The 17,987-nt window shown below is 42.2% G+C and overlaps 2 protein-coding genes across 4 annotated transcripts; one reads left to right on the forward strand and one right to left on the reverse strand.

Annotated features, from left to right (window-relative positions):
• Positions 1 to 312: 312 nt before the first annotated feature.
• On the forward strand, positions 313 to 1,806 carry LOC146301742 (uncharacterized). Its single transcript, XM_084699193.1, has 4 exons — positions 313 to 470; positions 597 to 647; positions 810 to 923; positions 1,356 to 1,806. The coding sequence occupies exons 1-4, from the start codon at positions 345 to 347 to the stop codon at positions 1,473 to 1,475; spliced, it is 411 nt and encodes a 136-aa protein (XP_084555319.1). The 5' UTR covers positions 313 to 344; the 3' UTR covers positions 1,476 to 1,806.
• Positions 1,807 to 1,875: 69 nt separating this feature from the next.
• Positions 1,876 to 17,587, reverse strand: kif3a (kinesin family member 3A). Of its 3 annotated transcripts, none has more exons than XM_084698827.1 (17): positions 17,412 to 17,580; positions 16,748 to 17,030; positions 16,358 to 16,502; positions 16,102 to 16,186; positions 13,466 to 13,571; positions 13,233 to 13,372; positions 12,788 to 12,985; positions 11,857 to 12,031; positions 11,374 to 11,472; positions 7,431 to 7,587; positions 6,967 to 7,147; positions 5,634 to 5,744; positions 4,010 to 4,135; positions 3,657 to 3,710; positions 3,224 to 3,292; positions 2,996 to 3,126; positions 1,876 to 2,631 (listed from the first exon to the last, which is right to left on the reverse strand). In XM_084698827.1, exons 1-17 carry the CDS (start codon positions 17,415 to 17,417, stop codon positions 2,583 to 2,585), a joined length of 2,115 nt encoding a protein of 704 aa, XP_084554953.1. In that variant the 5' UTR covers positions 17,418 to 17,580; the 3' UTR covers positions 1,876 to 2,582. The 3 variants fall into 3 exon arrangements, with proteins under 3 accessions (XP_084554953.1, XP_084555216.1, XP_084555136.1); XM_084699090.1 differs by having other exon boundaries at positions 4,010 to 4,168; XM_084699010.1 differs by lacking the exon at positions 3,224 to 3,292 and having other exon boundaries at positions 4,010 to 4,168; positions 17,412 to 17,587.
• Between the last annotated feature and the right edge of the window lie 400 nt (positions 17,588 to 17,987).

The raw sequence follows: 17,987 nt of genomic DNA on the forward strand, positions 1-17,987 counted from the left end.
TTGACTCATTAGCTCATCTGATAATGTTAGAGTTCATCTTTTTTTACTTTTCTTTTATGCCAAGAAACATAAAATGGCATTGTTTGATATAGTACAATCGATTTCAGCATCACATCTGGCCTGTTATCAAACTTTCAGTTTGAGCTGCACCAACTCAAAAGTCCCGACCTAATAGGACAACGGAAGACATGTCACTGTGACGCTGCTCTAATCTGAATCATCTCATCTGATTCTCTGAGTGAGTGTCAGCATTTAATGTCAATATAAGTGGCTAGGGCTTTATGTTTAAAGTTAACCTGGTTCCATCCCTAACCTCCTGCCCTGAACTACAGTTGTTCCAAGCCATGAAGACTGTGAGTTTTCTCTGCCTCATGTTTGTGCTGGTCTGCTCTGCACCAACTTCAAAAAACAAAAAACAAAAACAGCTTCTGTTGGAAATCATCACAGAAGCCAACAAAACCTATACAGAGGTAAGAAGACATGGTAGTGGACCGATGAAACCTCCTGAGGATTCCTTGTAAAGCTACAGGACACTTCTCATTTCTTTAGGACAGACTACTACTATCTTACTAACATTTTACTTTTTTTACCTGTAGAAACTTATGAACCAGTTTGTTCAGGAGCTGCCCATATTGCAGCAGTGTAACGTAAGTGACCGATCAAAATGAATCTGACAGAGTACACTTGCAGTAGGTTTGACATCAATTTAGCATGTCACTGACTGTTATTACATTTTCTGCAAAATATTGCTACAAATGGAACAATCGATTTATGCATGAGTGTATTATTTAAATACTATTTACTTTCAGAACACTTCCCTCTGCCTTGCTGGGAAGATCCTGTCTCATATCAAGTCAGAGGACTTTGGGGTGATGAATTGGAAGTTGCCGCAAAGCCTGAAAGAATATATAAGGCTCACCATGGTAACAAACAAATCTGATTGTACTGACCGTTGCCTTTAGCCGGGTAGGGTCTAACGGGTCTCTGGGACTCTAAAGTAAAAGGTTTACATGTCAATCTAATGATCAGTGTAGATTGCACCCAAATTCAGGGTTGTGGCAAGCATTTAACTAAACAGTATTACAGTCTTGGATTAACACTAGCCCTAGAGAAACATAAATGTCACTGGGGATTTTACATTGAAATGCCTTGTTAGTCCTGCACCAGGACGTAGCTACACTGGACTGATTTAGGGCAATGATTTAGGGATTGAATTCACATGGCACCACTGATCCTTATGCATGTTAAAGGGCCCAACATCCCCACACTTCAGGTGACAGCTCCGGTTGAAAGAACCATGGAAGTCAGGGACCTGTGATGGACTTGCTGGTTCTGACAAATTGTTTTTCTTCTAGAACACCACATGCCATGTACCACACTGCGAGGACCAGTACGAGCTGAGAGCCCTGCTGATAGAAGTCAGGGATTGTGCTAAAAAGCTCTACCGCACAAACCACTCTCACTCCAAATCCTAAACCCCAAAGGTTAATACTCTTTAAGGCATAGTTCAAGAATGACAATCTATTTAAGTTCTAAACCTTATTTATTAAAACATGTTACTTCTGAAATAATGTGTACTGTATCTACTAATTAATAAATACAAATAATTCTCAAACATGCAAATGCATAAATACAGTATCTGATGCTCCAGTAGTTGTGTATAGTTTATCTATTTAGTACTTAACCACAAGTTTCGGCATCAGTTTGTCAAAGTATAAGTGTGTACCAATAGGTAGCAAAGCTGCTTTATCTGTGAACATATGAACACACATGAATGGAACTGTGGGCAGAGCTGCACATTGCCAACTTCACCAGAACACCAACCACCAATACCTTAACTAAAAAATATACACAAAAAATACACAAAGCAAGATAAAACATGTAAAATAATTTAATAAATTAAATACAGTATACGGGGGTAAAGGGCATCAATAGATGTAAACATTTCAGACATACAGTATAATACAGAATGTCACTCTGCTTCGACTATGCTGCACAATAAAGACAAGAATAATAATGAAACAAAACAATGTGTTTTGAGCAAATGGCCATAGGACCCTAACCATAGGACCTGTCCAGCATGCATGTCCTACCTTTCTGACCTAAAACATATAAAGCTTAAAGCACATTTTTGATTTCCACAACTCAAACTTCTCTACATAGAGGTGCAAAATACCTACCGCCCATAAGCGTACACTGTGATTAATTGCAGGAAGTGTATTTTCTTGGTTTTCTAACTTTTATTTTTGCCCATTTCTATACCATCCTGAAGGAAATTGAACAGACTGTTTGGCAGAGGAAACCCCCAGACATCACAGACAGGAACACGGTTCTGTTTAGGAGGAACAGTGCAGACACTACTGCAAAAAACATTACACATTAAGACCCTCTTAAGGAAGCCAAAAATGTTATGAAACAAAAAAAGTTTAAGTAATCTCACTGTGTCTAAATCCTACAGTGGGTGCTCCCTGATCCTCTCACTTCATTACAGTGTGTTCACATACATGTTTTAAACAACGTTCAGGAGCCAGATCTTGGCCTCTTGTTGTTCCAGTGTGGCGTTGCAGGTCCCCGTCTTCAACTCACTGCAGGAGCGACTCGATCACCGCCTCAGGCTTTGCAGAGCGCTTCCTGTAGAGATACATTCATCACTTCACCCCGGACAACTGATAACTGATATAAAGCTTCATGATTTCTGAGAACTGCAACTTCTGGCGAGAAGAACATTTCCATCATTTAAATCAAAGAGGATCTCTAAGTGGAGACTTGCTCAAACAGAGGCGTTTATTGGCAGCAAGCATTACTGCAGAGTCATCCCATTACCTTACATTCACAATTGTATAAATCCTTTATGCCAGTTATCTAGCAGATGTCTTGGTTTCACCCTGTGCCTATTATTCCCAGGGGGCAGGAACAGACAGTAGCATGGAAATGTTGAAAGACTTAACCAAGAAGAGCAGCTTGCTTTTGTTGATTGCTTGTAGTGCATGTTTACCTGCGTCCAGTCTTGGGCCTGCCACTCTTGGCGCTCCTGGAGGTGCGTGGCCTCTCCAGTCTCATGAGAGACTGCCTCATGCTCTCCTCTGTGTAAGCCAGGTACACGTGGGACAGGTCCACCTCCAACGGCTGCACACACACACACACAAGGGCGTCAAGGGAGGGAGAAAGAAAAATAATGAAATGCTAATGGATGTAATCCAGCAAATCATGAGGAAGAACTTACGTCTTTCTCCTTCTTGTCTGGTAGGGGTGTCTGTTTCCTCATATTGTTGCCAGTGTATGCCACGCATTTCTGGACAAATAGATCAACAGCAACACCATGAGCGGAGAACTAAGAGCACCTCGCATGATGCACTGCTGCTACTGCACCAGCTCCTCCCATGATGCACTACTGCACCTCCCATGATGCACCACTGCTACTTCACCTCCCTCGATGCACCACTGCTACTGCACCAGTTCCTCCCATGATGCACTACTGCTACTGCACCTCCCATGATGCACTGCTGCTACTGCACCAGCTCCTCCCATGATGCACTGCTGCTACTGCACCAGCTCCTCCCATGATGCACTGCTGCTACTGCACCAGCTCCTCCCATGATGCACTACTGCTACTGCAACAGTTCCTCCCAATGATGCACTACTGCTACTGAACGTACCAGCTGCCATTCTCCAATGTCTTCGTTCCAGTGCACATAGTTCTCAATCATCTCCTGTACAGAGGAGACAAGCATCATTAAGACCACACACACCATGTAAATATGAATACACACACGCAAATATGAATACACACAAGCAAATACACAAATTCAAACTCACTAGTGGGAACTGAAACTGAACAAACATCCCCCAACAGACACACATATCCCTGGTAGACACACACACACCCCCGGTAGACACACACACGGTAGACACACACACACACATGTCCCTGGTACAAACAAGTCCCACAGTAGAGACATACACACATCCCAGGTAGAGACACACATCCCTGGTGGAGCCAGCTCAGTACCTGGTACTCCTGAGGGATAAAGTTGTCTATGATCAGCATCTGCAAACGCAGCTCTCTGCTCAGCTGCCTAATGTTCTCCAGAAGACCCTCGATTTCCCTGTGGTGCTCCTGCTGCAGGTCTGCCATCTGACACACACACACCACCACACTACATAAGGGCTGCAACAAATGATTATTTTGATAATCGACTAATCCAACAATTATTAGAATGATTAATTGACTAATCATCAAGACATTGTCATTCACCATTTAATTAACAAGTAACTGATGCATAATATCTTGTTTTGTATGTCATATGAATATGGAACAAAATATGGATGAGTGATAATTGGTCTGTACTGTTTCTTTACTGTTGGCGCTGAGTGGCTTTACAGGCCAGTAGCATCTCCACTAGCACTTTACCTCTGCTGCATAACTAGCTTTACAAGTCAGTAAAATCTCCACTAGCTCTTTACCTCTGCTGCATAACTAGCTTTACAAGTTAGTAACATTTCCACTAGATCTTTACCTCTGCTGCATAACTAGCTTTACAAGCCAGTAGCATCTCCACTAGCTATTTACCACTGCTGCATATTTTACAAGTTGCTGTTAAATGTTTCTTGTTTGCCTGCCATCTTGTTTACCTGCCTTTAGGCAGGTAAGTATAGGCCTCTTGTTAGTCCTATATTTTTCTATGGGCTTACTTTTACATAATGTGTTTTGTAATGTTTATACTTTTAATGCACATTTGCTTACTATTCATTGTAAAATGTTGAATTTAATTTATAAATGTATTTATTTTATTTTTGTTTGAATAACGTGTCATGTTTCTTATGATGTAGTATCCATTCATGCTATGTGTGTGCTTTGTAATATGTTGGCACTTCATATTCTCCAGGAAAATGCTTGATCGTCTCATTTCAGAAAGACTACTTATCAATCAATTCTCTTGGAAAAGGGAATCACCATTTTTAGTTGTTGGCTGTTTTGGTGCCAGGCAGCTAGAAGTGAGGGTTAGTGTTACAGCTAGCAGTGAGGGTTACGGTGTGTGTCCACTACAGCGTTGTTTTAAAGCTCTGCACCGCTTGCCTTCCCACAGTAAACCATGCTCGGGGGCGTGTCCAGCAGTTAATACAGAGTTGTAGTTCTTTAAGGTCACTGTTGTAATTCATGTAAAACGGTGACATGTGTTCTAACCTTTTATTATATTACTCAATCTCTGCAAATCAATCGCTAGATTATGGCTAGCCACTACACATTTACTGTACGGCTAGCGATTGACTGCCAGCCAGCATTTCAACGTTGAATGTCAATTGTGTGCTTGCTAGACTATGCAGCTAGCACAGAAGAAAGTTACGTAATGTGACGAGGTTGAATTTCAAAGTATAAAAAACACACCAGAGACGCTGACAATCTCAGCAACCCTGCGCCAGGCATAATTGTTTTGTTAACGTCTCTGTAATCGTACAGACGTATCAAACAAGACTGGGTGTGCAGACACACATACGATAAGTTTCTTCTCCCTCTTGAAACTGAGAAACCTCGAACATTTTTACAGCTAGCGTGGAGGGGTAGGTTTACAGCTTGCGGGGAGGGGTAGGTTTATAGCTAGCGGTGAGGGTTACAGCTAGTGGAGAGCGCTCACCTCAGACTTGGCTGCCATCAGCATGGTCCACACCTTCTTCAGCTTCTTGGTCTTGCCCTGGGCCTCCTCCTGCAGGCTGCTGTACTTCTCCTCCATGTCAACGCGTTCCTGCTGCTCAGTTTCAACAAACAACAAGAACACACAGTACGCACTCACTTTCTAAAAGGAAAGCGGCTACATGGCATGTACATATATACAGTAAATCTGACTGTGTCCGTATAGTTGTGTTAATCTCCATTTCTCCCCTTACTCTTATTTACACATTCAGGTGTCCATCTGTGATTGGCTCATCACTGTTATGCATCACCATTTCGACTCCCAACTTGTTAAAAACACTAGGTAAGGAATGGGTGCCACCCAATGTACCTTTCTAGAGAGGCGTTATTTGGTGAGGCAAGTTAGGAACCCTTGTTCCCCTGTGTGGAATGAACAACATTCCCCTTGCATTAATGTAATAAATGTCACCTTTTATAATGAAAAACGGTTTCCCTTTGTTGCTGCGCACACAACCTTTTCCCCTTCCAAACATGGTTCCTATATTTGTTCGGCCCGTGTCTCTCCCTCGACAGACACGAACCATAGAGAGAGTCATAACAGAAATACACCAATAACCTTAGGAAACAACAATACAGTAATTTCCCCAGCTTCTGAAAGCCTATTTACAGACTAGGTTGAATAGGAGTAAGAATATAGAAGGTTGACGCTGAAGTTTGGATTTCATAGGAGCAGCGTCCCCTATAGCAACAATACCCTGAGCTAAGAGCTAACAGAAGATAACTTTCAATCCTTCAAACAAGCAAAATATGATCATTCTACCCATAACATTGGCATCCACCATAATGCATTCAGTTTTCAAATCAACGCACAAACTATGTCAGAACTCTGACAGCATGATGCAGCACCTGCCTCCACCTAACCCTTACCAGCTATGACTCACCCCTGCTTCCCAGCAGAGGAAACCAGACATGTTAATGACATTACCCCACACATCCTGTCTGGGGGGAGGTGCCCTCATCTGTAGAAGCAGATGTGTACTGAATGTCATGAAGACCTCCCCTTGTATTATATGTTTCAGCTGTTTATGCCTTTTTACGCTTGGTATTTGACATGTCAAAACACTTCTTAACACTTCTGAAACAGTCATGAGGTATTTTTTATGTCTGGCAGGGGTGAAAAGGCTGCCAGGTAATTGTACAGTTAGTGGTTGGTGGTAGTTACAGGTAGCATGGTAGTGGTTTCTGATAGCATGGTGGTGTCAGTGAGGGTGTTGGTGGACTCCCTACTAGTCTCCCCCTCCTCATCCTCCCCACCTCCTCTTCTTCCAACCTCCCACCTCCTTTTCCTCCAGCTCCCTCCGTAGCTGCTCCGCCCTCCTGCGTCGTTCCTCCAGCTCGTTGTTGGACTCCTGCAGCAGCTTCTCCTGCTCCTCGGCCTTGGCCAGCAGGTCCACGCCGCCCACAATCACCTTCTTCTCCAGCGCCAGCAGCTTCTCCAGCAGCAGCTGGTGCTCCTGTCTGCAGGCCAGAGGGCTCAATCAAAAGTCTTCATTTTATCAGCACACTTAAATTAATTGGTTTGTTGGTTGATTTACTTAATGCAGGATTATTTACTTTGATTTAGTAACCGATTAAGGCAATGAATTACAGAACAGTCACTTCACATACAGCCTTGGATCACATACAGCCTTGAACCTAATATCTACTCAACAGAACTCTAATCTCTCACTGCATCCTTTCAGAAGTCAATAAAGGAAGGATGGTTTCTTCAAGAGGTGTGTGTGTTGAGAGTGCTGCTCACTGGGCCTTTAGCAGATCCTTTTCCCTCTTCTCCAGCTCAGCCCTGGCCTTGTTCCTTTCCTCCTCCTCCATGTCCAGCTTTGCCTCCAGCACTCTGCGCTCCTCCTCAATCTTCGCCTGCATCTCCACCATCTTGTCGGGAGAAACTTTCTTCTTCCCTGGAGGAGTTAATTAATAGTTCACAGTATATTTAGCCAAGTTGAGAGCTGAGGCAGATTTAAATTGCTTCATGAAATTCGTTTTTTGAATTTAACGTTAGGGAACATTTCATGTCAAGATGGGTTTTTCTAAAAAACAACATCATATCTAAGCTGCTGTCTATCAGAATGGTTTTACAAGTCCAGACAGCTTGTCTCTCTCACTATCTCTCTCTATCACATTCCCTGTTAAATGCATTTATAGATAAGGGAGGGTTACTCAGAACTGCACACCATTTTTGTTATAACTATTATGTAAAAAAATCCAGAAAGGAGCCATATCTTAACTGTGGTCATGTAAATGGAGGATGTCTCTTTTCTGGAGAAATTAGTTAAACTCACAGATACAGTATTTGTAGTAAATGTCATATTCCGTGTACCGCATTTTTTGGGAAATAAGACGCTTTTTCTGAGAAACCAGCAGACATCCCAACCTGCAAAAACGAATTTCAGGGAGGTGGCTTCACCGGCTACAAATATATGAGACGTTACGCTGCGAGACCAGCATTCGAACGATCACATATGTGCGACACTACTCCTTATTGGTTTAATTAGCATTCACGGAAAAGAGTTTGTACTGTTGTTTTGTTATAAAAACGTTCTATAAGCGGCTTTGAAATATAAACCACACCACCACAATAATTTTTTTAAATCGGGTTATAAACCATGGTTTTATTTCCGAAAATTACAGTACTGTGATTAGTGGTTGTAACCCTAACCCTGTTGCTAATTAGATAGGCTTACAGTTAATCTTTTATCTAAATATCTTTTGATAGAAATGTTTTAAGAGCTTTACATAAAAATGCTAACATTGTTTGGTAAAACAAGCCACACAGATGGTACTGAGCCGAACCTTTAGTTCCAACACTCAATGTAACCTAAACCCTAAGCCAAAGCACCTACCCCACCACCCTAACCCCCACTCTAACCTATCCTTTAGCTGAAACAAACAGCAGTCTGTATGCAAATGTTAATAATTGTATCTACTAAACAGAAGCTGTGGAGATTTTCGCACCAACCTCTTTCTTCTTGAGTTAAGATACATAGCAAGTCAGACAGGAGGCACCCAGAGTAAGAAAGAGAGAAAAAGAGTTTCACATTACTCAGTGATCTGGAAAAGTTATATGACTTTACAGAGCATAGGAATAACAGAGAAAGATAGATTTAGTAAGAGAGAAAGAAAGAGGGGGGGAATGACAGAAAGAATTTAAGAGAGACCAGTAGATAGACCACAGATGTTTGCTTCTTCAAGAGGAGATTAACCAGAGAGCAGACCTGTGAGAAAGATCAGATATGTGTTTAATCTCCTGAGTCAGAGTACCCCACAGTAGCTGACATGCAGTGTAGGAGCAGAGGAAGCTGTGTGATCTGTATCCCACCGTTAACGGCTTGGACTATTCATCTAAGCTCCCCAACAAGAACAACTTCAGGGTACTTGTAGGTACCATACCTGCAAACTCTGAAGGTCTGAAAAAGGTGTCATTTTATACAGCCCAGCCCCCCCCGCCCCGAGAAGAAAATAAAGGAAAATACGTCAGGTAACAGTCAAGACAACAAACAAAAAAAAGTTCTGAAACTTTATTTAGGTTGATTATTCCTCCACTTCAATAATACCAATTGGTATTGTGTTTTATATCGCCGGAAAGCCTGATTAGTCACCTTTACAATGAGGTACAACTTGTAAGGATCGTGCATTTGTAGAATGAGCAACACAGCTAATTGTGTGGGTAGCGGACCAATTTTTTTTGCCAAAATCCCCTTCACATGGATCTTGACCTCGATCTTTAGCCAGGCCCAGCTCCATTTGCACCTTAGCCCTGAGTCCAGCTGTGCTATATACATTGAATCCTTCTCTTTAAGCTTGCTCATTCTGGAAACAATTGTCAATATTTTATGTGCTGGACCAGGGCAACTCCGACTGCATTAAATCAACGTTAAATGATCCACCAGAGCATGTGTTTCGATCACTCATTAAACCAGACACCAATTGGTCTTGTTTCATTACGTGTTCGTAATGAAATTACGAACGTATTTAGCTCCAACATTGTAGGTAGGCTACTGCAACACATTTCGCTGATCTTACGTTAGCTGACAAGCTGACTGGTCGACAAGCTGACTACTGTAGCTTTTTCAAAGAAGAAGCTGCAGGTCACTTGATTGTGATTGGCCAAATGACTTGCCTGATGTATCACCAAAGATGCTTTATTGTGAAGACGACCGCAGTAGGTTTTTGAAACTCCCGTTTATGGGAAATTGTATCCCCCCCCCCAATAAAAAAAAGTGTCTGCTAAATGCATAAATGAAATGAATGGATGAATGAAATAAAAACTCTCCGGATCTACACGATTCACGTGGATGAAATGTTTTTAATTCAAAAAGTTTGCAGGTATGTGGTACTAGGGGAGCCCAGCACAAGGTCCCCATTACATTGCGTTCTCACTACAGTGTGTTGTTACGGATCTGTCTGCACAGTGGCCATATTTTTGTGGCACATACCAACCGGGTCACTGTGCAGGAGTTGAGGAATATCTATGTCCTATCCCTGACTGATTTTAGCAATCTGTACCTACTCAAATGTTTAGCTTCTGTCTTTTTACTTTTTGTTTTTTACTTTTGTGTCCATATTACAAAAGGAAAATATGTCCACGTCCATTTAGAAAATTCAAAATCCCCACAGTTGATAGAAATACACAATAGTGAGAAAAAAGGGATGCATTTACATAAAGGAGCAGGGTTAGGATTGTATTGCGGATTATCACTAAGGTTGGGTTGAAGGTTAGAGTGCTGTTCTACTCACAGCAGGTCTTACACTTGCAACCCTAACCTTAAACATAACCCTGTCATCTGCAGGCCAAGATTACTGCTAGGGGAGGGGCTAGAGAGTCACCCACACCCAGGCCCAAAGAAAACTTAGATAAATAAAGGGTGGTTCAGAAGGGGGTGGATAAATAAGAATTGGATTGGGTGAAAGACAGCGTAAATATCAGATCTGAAAAGCAGCAAGCCTATAAGGCAATAAACATTTACAAAGTGAAAAGATGTTTAGGAGAGGCACACTAATGCAGACAGAGACCATGGAAATACACTGTATCGGATGACCAAATCTGGCCCATATGCAATGAACTTCAACAACAACCCTGTGTCATGGTCATGAACTGCAGCAGTGACCAGGACGATTGCCTGACTGACTGAAACACACGAGGATCATCATATGAACATAGTTTCCTGCCGTTTCATAGGCCTGACCTCACCACATCCTGAACATCACTATGCAGCAGGTTTTGCAGGTTCCCAGCAGATTTCTGCTGGGTGGTTCCTAGGGGGTTATTCCTCCGGTGATTACTAAGGGGTGGTTACAAGGGTGATCACTAAGGGGGTGATTACTAATGTGATTACTAGGAGAGGGTTGCTTGGGGGTGGTTCCTAGGAAAGCATCAGTGCTGTGGGGTGATTACCAGGAGGACGGGTGCTGCTGTGATGAGTCACTAAGCTAACGAGGAACTTCAAACCCACAGCAAGCGTCAGGTGAAATATCCTGTGAGGAGGCTGGGGTGTGTGGGAGGATGACCTTACTGATCCTATCAGCAGCTGATAATCAGGCCATGCAACTGTTTCTGTTTGCTGTTTGTCTATCTACTGATGCAAGACACTGTTACAGGTTATAGAAAAAAATGTACAACTTAAAAATATAAAGTCTTCTTCGAAACCCAAACATCGTTCACACAAGTGTGTGTGAGACAGTCTTACCTCTTCGTTTTCTGCGTTCCTCTCCAACCTCTCCTCCTTCATCTTCTCCTTCATCCATTTCTTCTGACCCACTGCCTTCTGACCCTGAGATTTCCTCCCCTTAAAGGGCACAACAAATATCTAGTTAAGGAACAAGTTGCTTGGAAGACCTTAGAAATAGGCTGTAAACTGTTAAGCATTCATTTAAACGTGGTAGATTGGAGAACTTTGTTTTTTTCTGCACTGTACTGTGTAATATTGTAGTACCGTTCCTAGTAGCCAAAATGTGGTCCTTTGCCTGCTAAAGACTTGACTATGACCACTCAACTCCTGGATTCTGACCACAGAAATACAGTTAGAACTTCTGATCCTTCATTTTTTGCTGTATTTCTATATGAACTCTTTGTCAAATGTCACTTTGCATACATTCGTCTGTTAAATCAACAAAATGTGTCAAGACTTTTCTCTTTACAATGCTAACTGTGCTCCCAGTGAAGAGTCTACCTTCCTCCAGCTTCTTCTTGAGCTCTTCAATCTCCTTCTGGAACTGGCGCAACAGTGCGTCCTTCGGGTCCTCGTTGATGCGGGCCTTGTTCTTGATGTTCTTGGCCCGGTTGGCATACCGCAGCGTACTGATGGTCTCGTCATAGTTGTAATCTGCCGGCCCAATGTTAGCACACTGGCAGACACATATGAATGAAGGAGAGGGAGATGGAACAGAGTGAGAGAATGAGAGATGAAAGAGGTGGAGAGAGATTGAAGAGACAGAGACACAGAAAGTTGGTTAATTCCTATTCCTAACATTTAAGGAGTACCGTATTTTTTGAAAAAGACGCATTTTCTATAAGCCGCCCCACACCAGAATTGGAGCTTTGTGTTTGTAAAACTGAGTATAAACCGCACTGGAATATAGGCCGCACTTGATACGGGAAGAATTATACCAAGCAATGCAGGAGTATAGGCGGTCTTACAGCATGCCGTTGTGTAACACACTTCGAAAACGGAGGTGCGTAATGTATGTTTTCTATTGTCCGGGAATTAACTAATATTTAAATAGTATTCATGAAAAAGTGTTCCTACTGTTGTTTTGTTGTAAGCTGGATCAAAATATAAGCCGCACCACCACAAGAAATATGTAAAATCTGGGTACAAGCAGTGGCTTTATTTCCCCAAAATACGGTATGCATTTACAGGAAAGTGTCGGTCTGTAACTGGAAATTATATTCTATACAAGAATGACAGGATAATTTTCCAGTGCCATAATCTGCTCAGGACAGAGCATCCTTACATCTCAGACTTGCATGTGAATACGGTAAGTCAGAATGGCACATTATCTATCAACCTATTATCCTGGGCTTGGAAACTTGGTCTGAAGTTTTGAGAATGGTAGCAGCCATAATGGAAGCTGGTGTGTATGAGTTGCTCAGTGGGCTACCATCATGGTTTTGGAGTTTCCCCCCAGGGAGTCCTGCAGCAACCGGGTGAGCTTGGAGTTCCTGTATGGCACGTGGGTGCTCTTTCCGTCCACCAGGGCAGAGATCACGTTCCCCAGGGTGGACAGGGACAAATTGATCTTGGTGGCCTCTTTCAGGCGCTGGCCTGTTGCTCCGGTCTTGCCCTGCCTCTCTGAGCCCTGCATGTGGAAGGGGAGGGGGATCACACCACAAGAGAAAGGGTTTGGTTCCAGGAGGTTGTATCTGAGAGGTTATACTGTATATGAGAGGTAATATATGAGAGGTTATATATGAGAGGTTATATCTGAGGTTATATAGGAGGTTGTATCTGAGAGGTTATATATGAGAGGTAATATATGAGGTAATATATGAGAGGTAAGAGAGGTTATATCTGAGTGGCTATATGTGAGATGTTAGGATCTGTACCGCCAGGTCCACCAGATGTAGCTTGCCCATGCGGACGTGCTGGTTGCCATCCATGCCCTTTTCGCTACACTCGATGGTGATGGTGAAGATAGCGTGCGAGCGTGAGCTGTGCTCGTTCATATTGGTGGCACCAACAGAGCCTGGTCAGGAAGAAAACACAGGAAAACCCTTTCTGTTGTGTTCACAGAACCACAGTATGGTCTGCAGCGCGGTGGGCAAGGAAAGGAGCTTACGGTTCTTGTGTCCCAGGGTCATGATCCTGTCCATATCGTCTGCATTGTTCACTACGTACCCAGACAGGTCCTTAATGTACACGCCCACGTCAGGCCTCTCTTTCACCTAGGAAACACAGCAACAAATGTTGATCCATTAAATGCAACGGTGATGTAATCAGCATGTTTTGCTGTGGTGGCTTTTAACAATCACCCAAAATCCTTTAAATATGTTACTTCGCCATTTTACATCTTTACAGAGCCATGGCAAATAACACTGTAGTCACCCTGCTACCAATTAAGGAGGGGGGGGAAGGGGCGGGGGTAAAAGAAGCATTATAGTTACTCAAAGAAAAAAAACATAAAAATGTTTTTATGTGCCTTCTTGACAAAGCTGGTAGCCAGCTAAAAGTAAGGATTAGGGTTAGGTGTTTCTTAATGAAGAAAAAAACATCAAATTGCTTATGTTGCCTTTGTATTGTGCCTCCACTTGGAATGGATGTAAAAAAAAAAAAAAAGACAATTAGCAGTTTTAATTTCTGTGATGGCGATGATTGTTGTCTGTAAATCTAATTTCCATTTCCATCAATGACAATAATGCAATAAAAGTCTGGCTGTACGCAGGCAAAAGAAAGTTCAACGTCCAAACAGATTCTGCTTTTTTGGTAGGTTTAATCGATTGACGAAAAACTAAAATTCTGTATGACTCTACTGTATGACCTACTCTGCTTTCTCTTGTTCCGACTTCCTTTTGCTTTGGTACAAACACTTCTCCTAGCCAGCTTCATGTCCTAGCCTGATTACCTCTCATATACTGACAGACTGAGGTGTGCCCCCTAGTGCCCAAATAAAAATAATAAACATATATAGCTGTAAAAAATGTACATGTTATAAAAAGTTTCATCTTGCAGCAGTTATCAAGATTCAAACTGCATATCCTTTGGATACAGCTGCTACGCTATAACCCACGGAGCCACTGGCACTTCTGTTAATACATGTAATTGTAATCACTCAATCACTGACGTGGAAAGAACTTTTACAGTGTCCAAAGCAGTCTCACAATATTGTTCAAAATACAACTTTTACACACATGAGACAAGAAATCACATGAGACAAGAACACGCTACACACAAGACAAGAACACGCTGGCTAGATGTAGGATGATCTTATCTACAAAACACAATATGGCAACTTGGACAACAAGAGGGAAAAAATATTTAATGCTTGAGAAACTGGCTAAATAGCTGGCTGACGGGAGATTTACGAGTATGTGATGTCAAGTCAACCTAACCTAACTCTATATCCACGCTGCTACACATCAACTGTTGACTCAATCTGAGATTTTGTAAATGGAAAGGGCAGTGTATTAGCTATGCTCAGTTTGAATCATCTTTTGACATCAAGTTGAAATTGTGCATGGTGCTTCAGAGGGATGTCATCTTGAAGCCAAGGTTAGAAAAATAATCAGTCAAAAGGACATTTGCATTTTTGACACAGACATTGAGGCATTGTGTACATTTACATAAATACACCGGATTCAGCCATATTGTATTCATTTTTGCTAAATAAAGCTTTGAAAGACGTGTATCCTACACATCTACAACAACAGATGAGTTTTAAAGGCTGTCCCAAATTTGGACTGTACAAGAAAATCCATAAGCCTGACGTTATGGGTCCTTGAGAATTTTTGTGGTGTCTTCCTTGTGTGTGGAACAGACCATAGGTCAATGTAGCATTGATTTAAGGATAAATGAAATATGTGCAACAGATGAAAATTCAAAATGCTAATAAATCCGCCATATTGTATTACATTCTTTTTGCTAAATATCAAATTGAAAAACATGTATCCTTCACACACATCCCATGTTTCAAGTCAATTAGAACTATGGTTCATAAGGAGTAGATTTTTTTACATTGTTTTTGACACATTTTCTTTGTACAGAAAATTACAATATGGCGGCCGTTATAGGTTCTTGAGGCTTTTTTAAATTCCTCATGACAAAAAAGGTTAAATATTATACATCTGTTTGGTAGGTTGTCACAGGCAAACTACACTGCACTGTTTGTGCATCAGAGTTAGGGATGTGGTAATATGTTTGTGTTGGTCATGAAGGTTTTGTCTCCAAATATTAGTGCGATCCTGACAGTACAATTATTACAATCCTTTGAAAAATAACAATAATGACTAGGGCTGTCCCAGACTAAGATTTTCGAGTTTCGTCCCAGACTCGACTGTATTTTAATGAAATGCTGCCATACCACAGATTTTCTTTGCCATTTTGACTAATAACACAGACAAAGTAGGCTATGGCAGAGTTTGTAGTTCTGCAGCCAATTGTGCTGGTGCCGTGTGCAAAATATCAAAACAAACCGCAGATCAACGAAAGGGAAAATAGTGACACCTTTTCTTTTAAGTTATATTTTGAGAGTTGCTTTATTTGTCTTAAATAATATAGTCTACAATTTTCTGAGAACATTTAGTTAATTCAGCAAAGATGACCCAAGCGGGAACCAGATCTCACACTGCCATACGGCAGCTCGACTAAAAAAATCTTAGTCGACCAAGAGCATATCGACCAGAAAATCGACGTGTCGACTGAGTGGGGACAGCCCTAATAATTACAGGTTCCAGGGTTCTGGCCATGTTATACTCTGACCTCTAGTCTCTGCATCTGATCCTTGCCCAGTAAGTCCCTCACTTCTTCATTGTAAATCTCCAGGTAGGATACTCGTACTAGGAACCTGGAGAGAGAAAGAGAGACCGGAAAAACATCAGTCAATTAACAATCATAACATCCAAACTGTGAGTCTGTGATGAACTGGCCCTGAGCTCATTCATTTCTTCTTGGCAGGGGGGCAGCTCCTGGGGTTAGGGTCAGACAAGCCAGGTGCGGTGAGTTCTGGCTGCCTCACCGAGTGTCGCCCTCTGCCTTGGCAATGTGGCCAAAGACGTGAGCGAAGGAGTTGGGAATGATGCCTCTGAGCTCTGGCACTGCCCTCACACCCTCCATGGTGAACGTCTTGCCTGTTCCCGTCTGCCCGTATGCAAAGATGGTCCCTGAAATGGACAACAAGAAGCATTCACTAAACAAATCCAACAAAACTATCTAACAATCTGTTATTGGATAGTTATAATGGTAACACTGAAGATAAACAGTAAATTCAATTATGTTAGTGATGTGAATATCACTTAAACGAAACTACCAACATAACCGATTTAAGGGTGGCAGGAATACGTTATAGATCTCCTTGTCTTTTACTTCGTACAGTAACATTTAGAGTGTTGACAATAACAATACTTACCATTGTAACCCTCTAAAACTGAGTCGATGATGGGGCGGGCTGTGAGATTGTAAACATCCAGTTGTTTACTCTCTGGTCCGAATACTGTGTCGAAGGTAAAGGTTTTGGGGGGTTCGTGGAGTGTCTCTAGTTTGTTGACGGTGATGGTGCCTCGGATCTCGTCCACACTGACTGCCTGTTTGTTGGCCATCATTTTCTCTTTCTGGTTGAGAGGCCGACATCTCACCACCACCTTGACGTTGTCGCTGATCTCCGGCTTCTCGGGTTTATCAATCTTGTTGCTCTGCAAAAGCAAACCATAAGCGTTCAAACCATTTTACAATGTTAGCTAACATAGCAACCATCGAACAGATGTTTCGTTGTCTGTTGTTACTAGAAGAAGCCACAGCGCTGCCAGCTAGGCTAGCAGGCTAACATATTGCTAATACAAACAAATTAAGACGGCTACATTACAACCGCAATTACAGATTACAAATAACGACCATATAAAAATAAAATTACAGGCTCAACTCGTTACCTAACTGTAACTCGATGACTAACGTAGTGACAGGCTAGTTGCTATGCATCTTCCTCCGTTAGCCGGGTGGAGGAAGGAAGGTAGTTTAGCTACTGTACAGTACCCCTCCCCTGCTCCCAAAAAGCTTAACAAAAACAGAACACTTACCGGCATTTTAAGAAGTGTTACTACTATACTATTCAAGCGACGAAAACCGAAGCGTCCTCGGGATTCCAATTGTTGTTTTTCTCGTTTTAAGATAATGCAACCGCTACCAGTTAGAGCTACCCATATCCGAGATTGATGCCATTTTTTGTCAGGACTTGGCTGAGCCTGCGGCTGCGCAATATACGTTGTGCGACGCGTATGCAGTAAATGCAGTTGAGTCAAGACAATCACGTTGTAGGCTATTATTTAAGCATTATTTGTTACATGACATGGGCTTGTAGGTTTGACTTTGGCGGAGCAGATGATCTAAGGGAAGCACTCCCTGCCTCCTTGATGCAACACACACATGACATATGAGGCAGGGAGCAATAGATATATCCCCCTGATGGAAAGAACGTACAGACAGCACGGAGGAGAAGAGGATGCCGTCTTATCGGACGTGGCCCAATGGGCTTGTGCTACTACCACAGGTGTGGTAATGAGCGGATGACGCGCGCTGCCCGATTGCCGTGCCTGAACGAGCAGCGCTTATTTGTTGGGGGTAAAATGGAACAACAGGGTGCATTCTTTACATTC

The sequence above is a fragment of the Hypomesus nipponensis genome, chromosome 1 (assembly GCF_054491055.1).
Source record: "Hypomesus nipponensis isolate SF chromosome 1, ASM5449105v1, whole genome shotgun sequence".
Lineage (NCBI taxonomy): Eukaryota > Metazoa > Chordata > Actinopteri > Osmeriformes > Osmeridae > Hypomesus > Hypomesus nipponensis.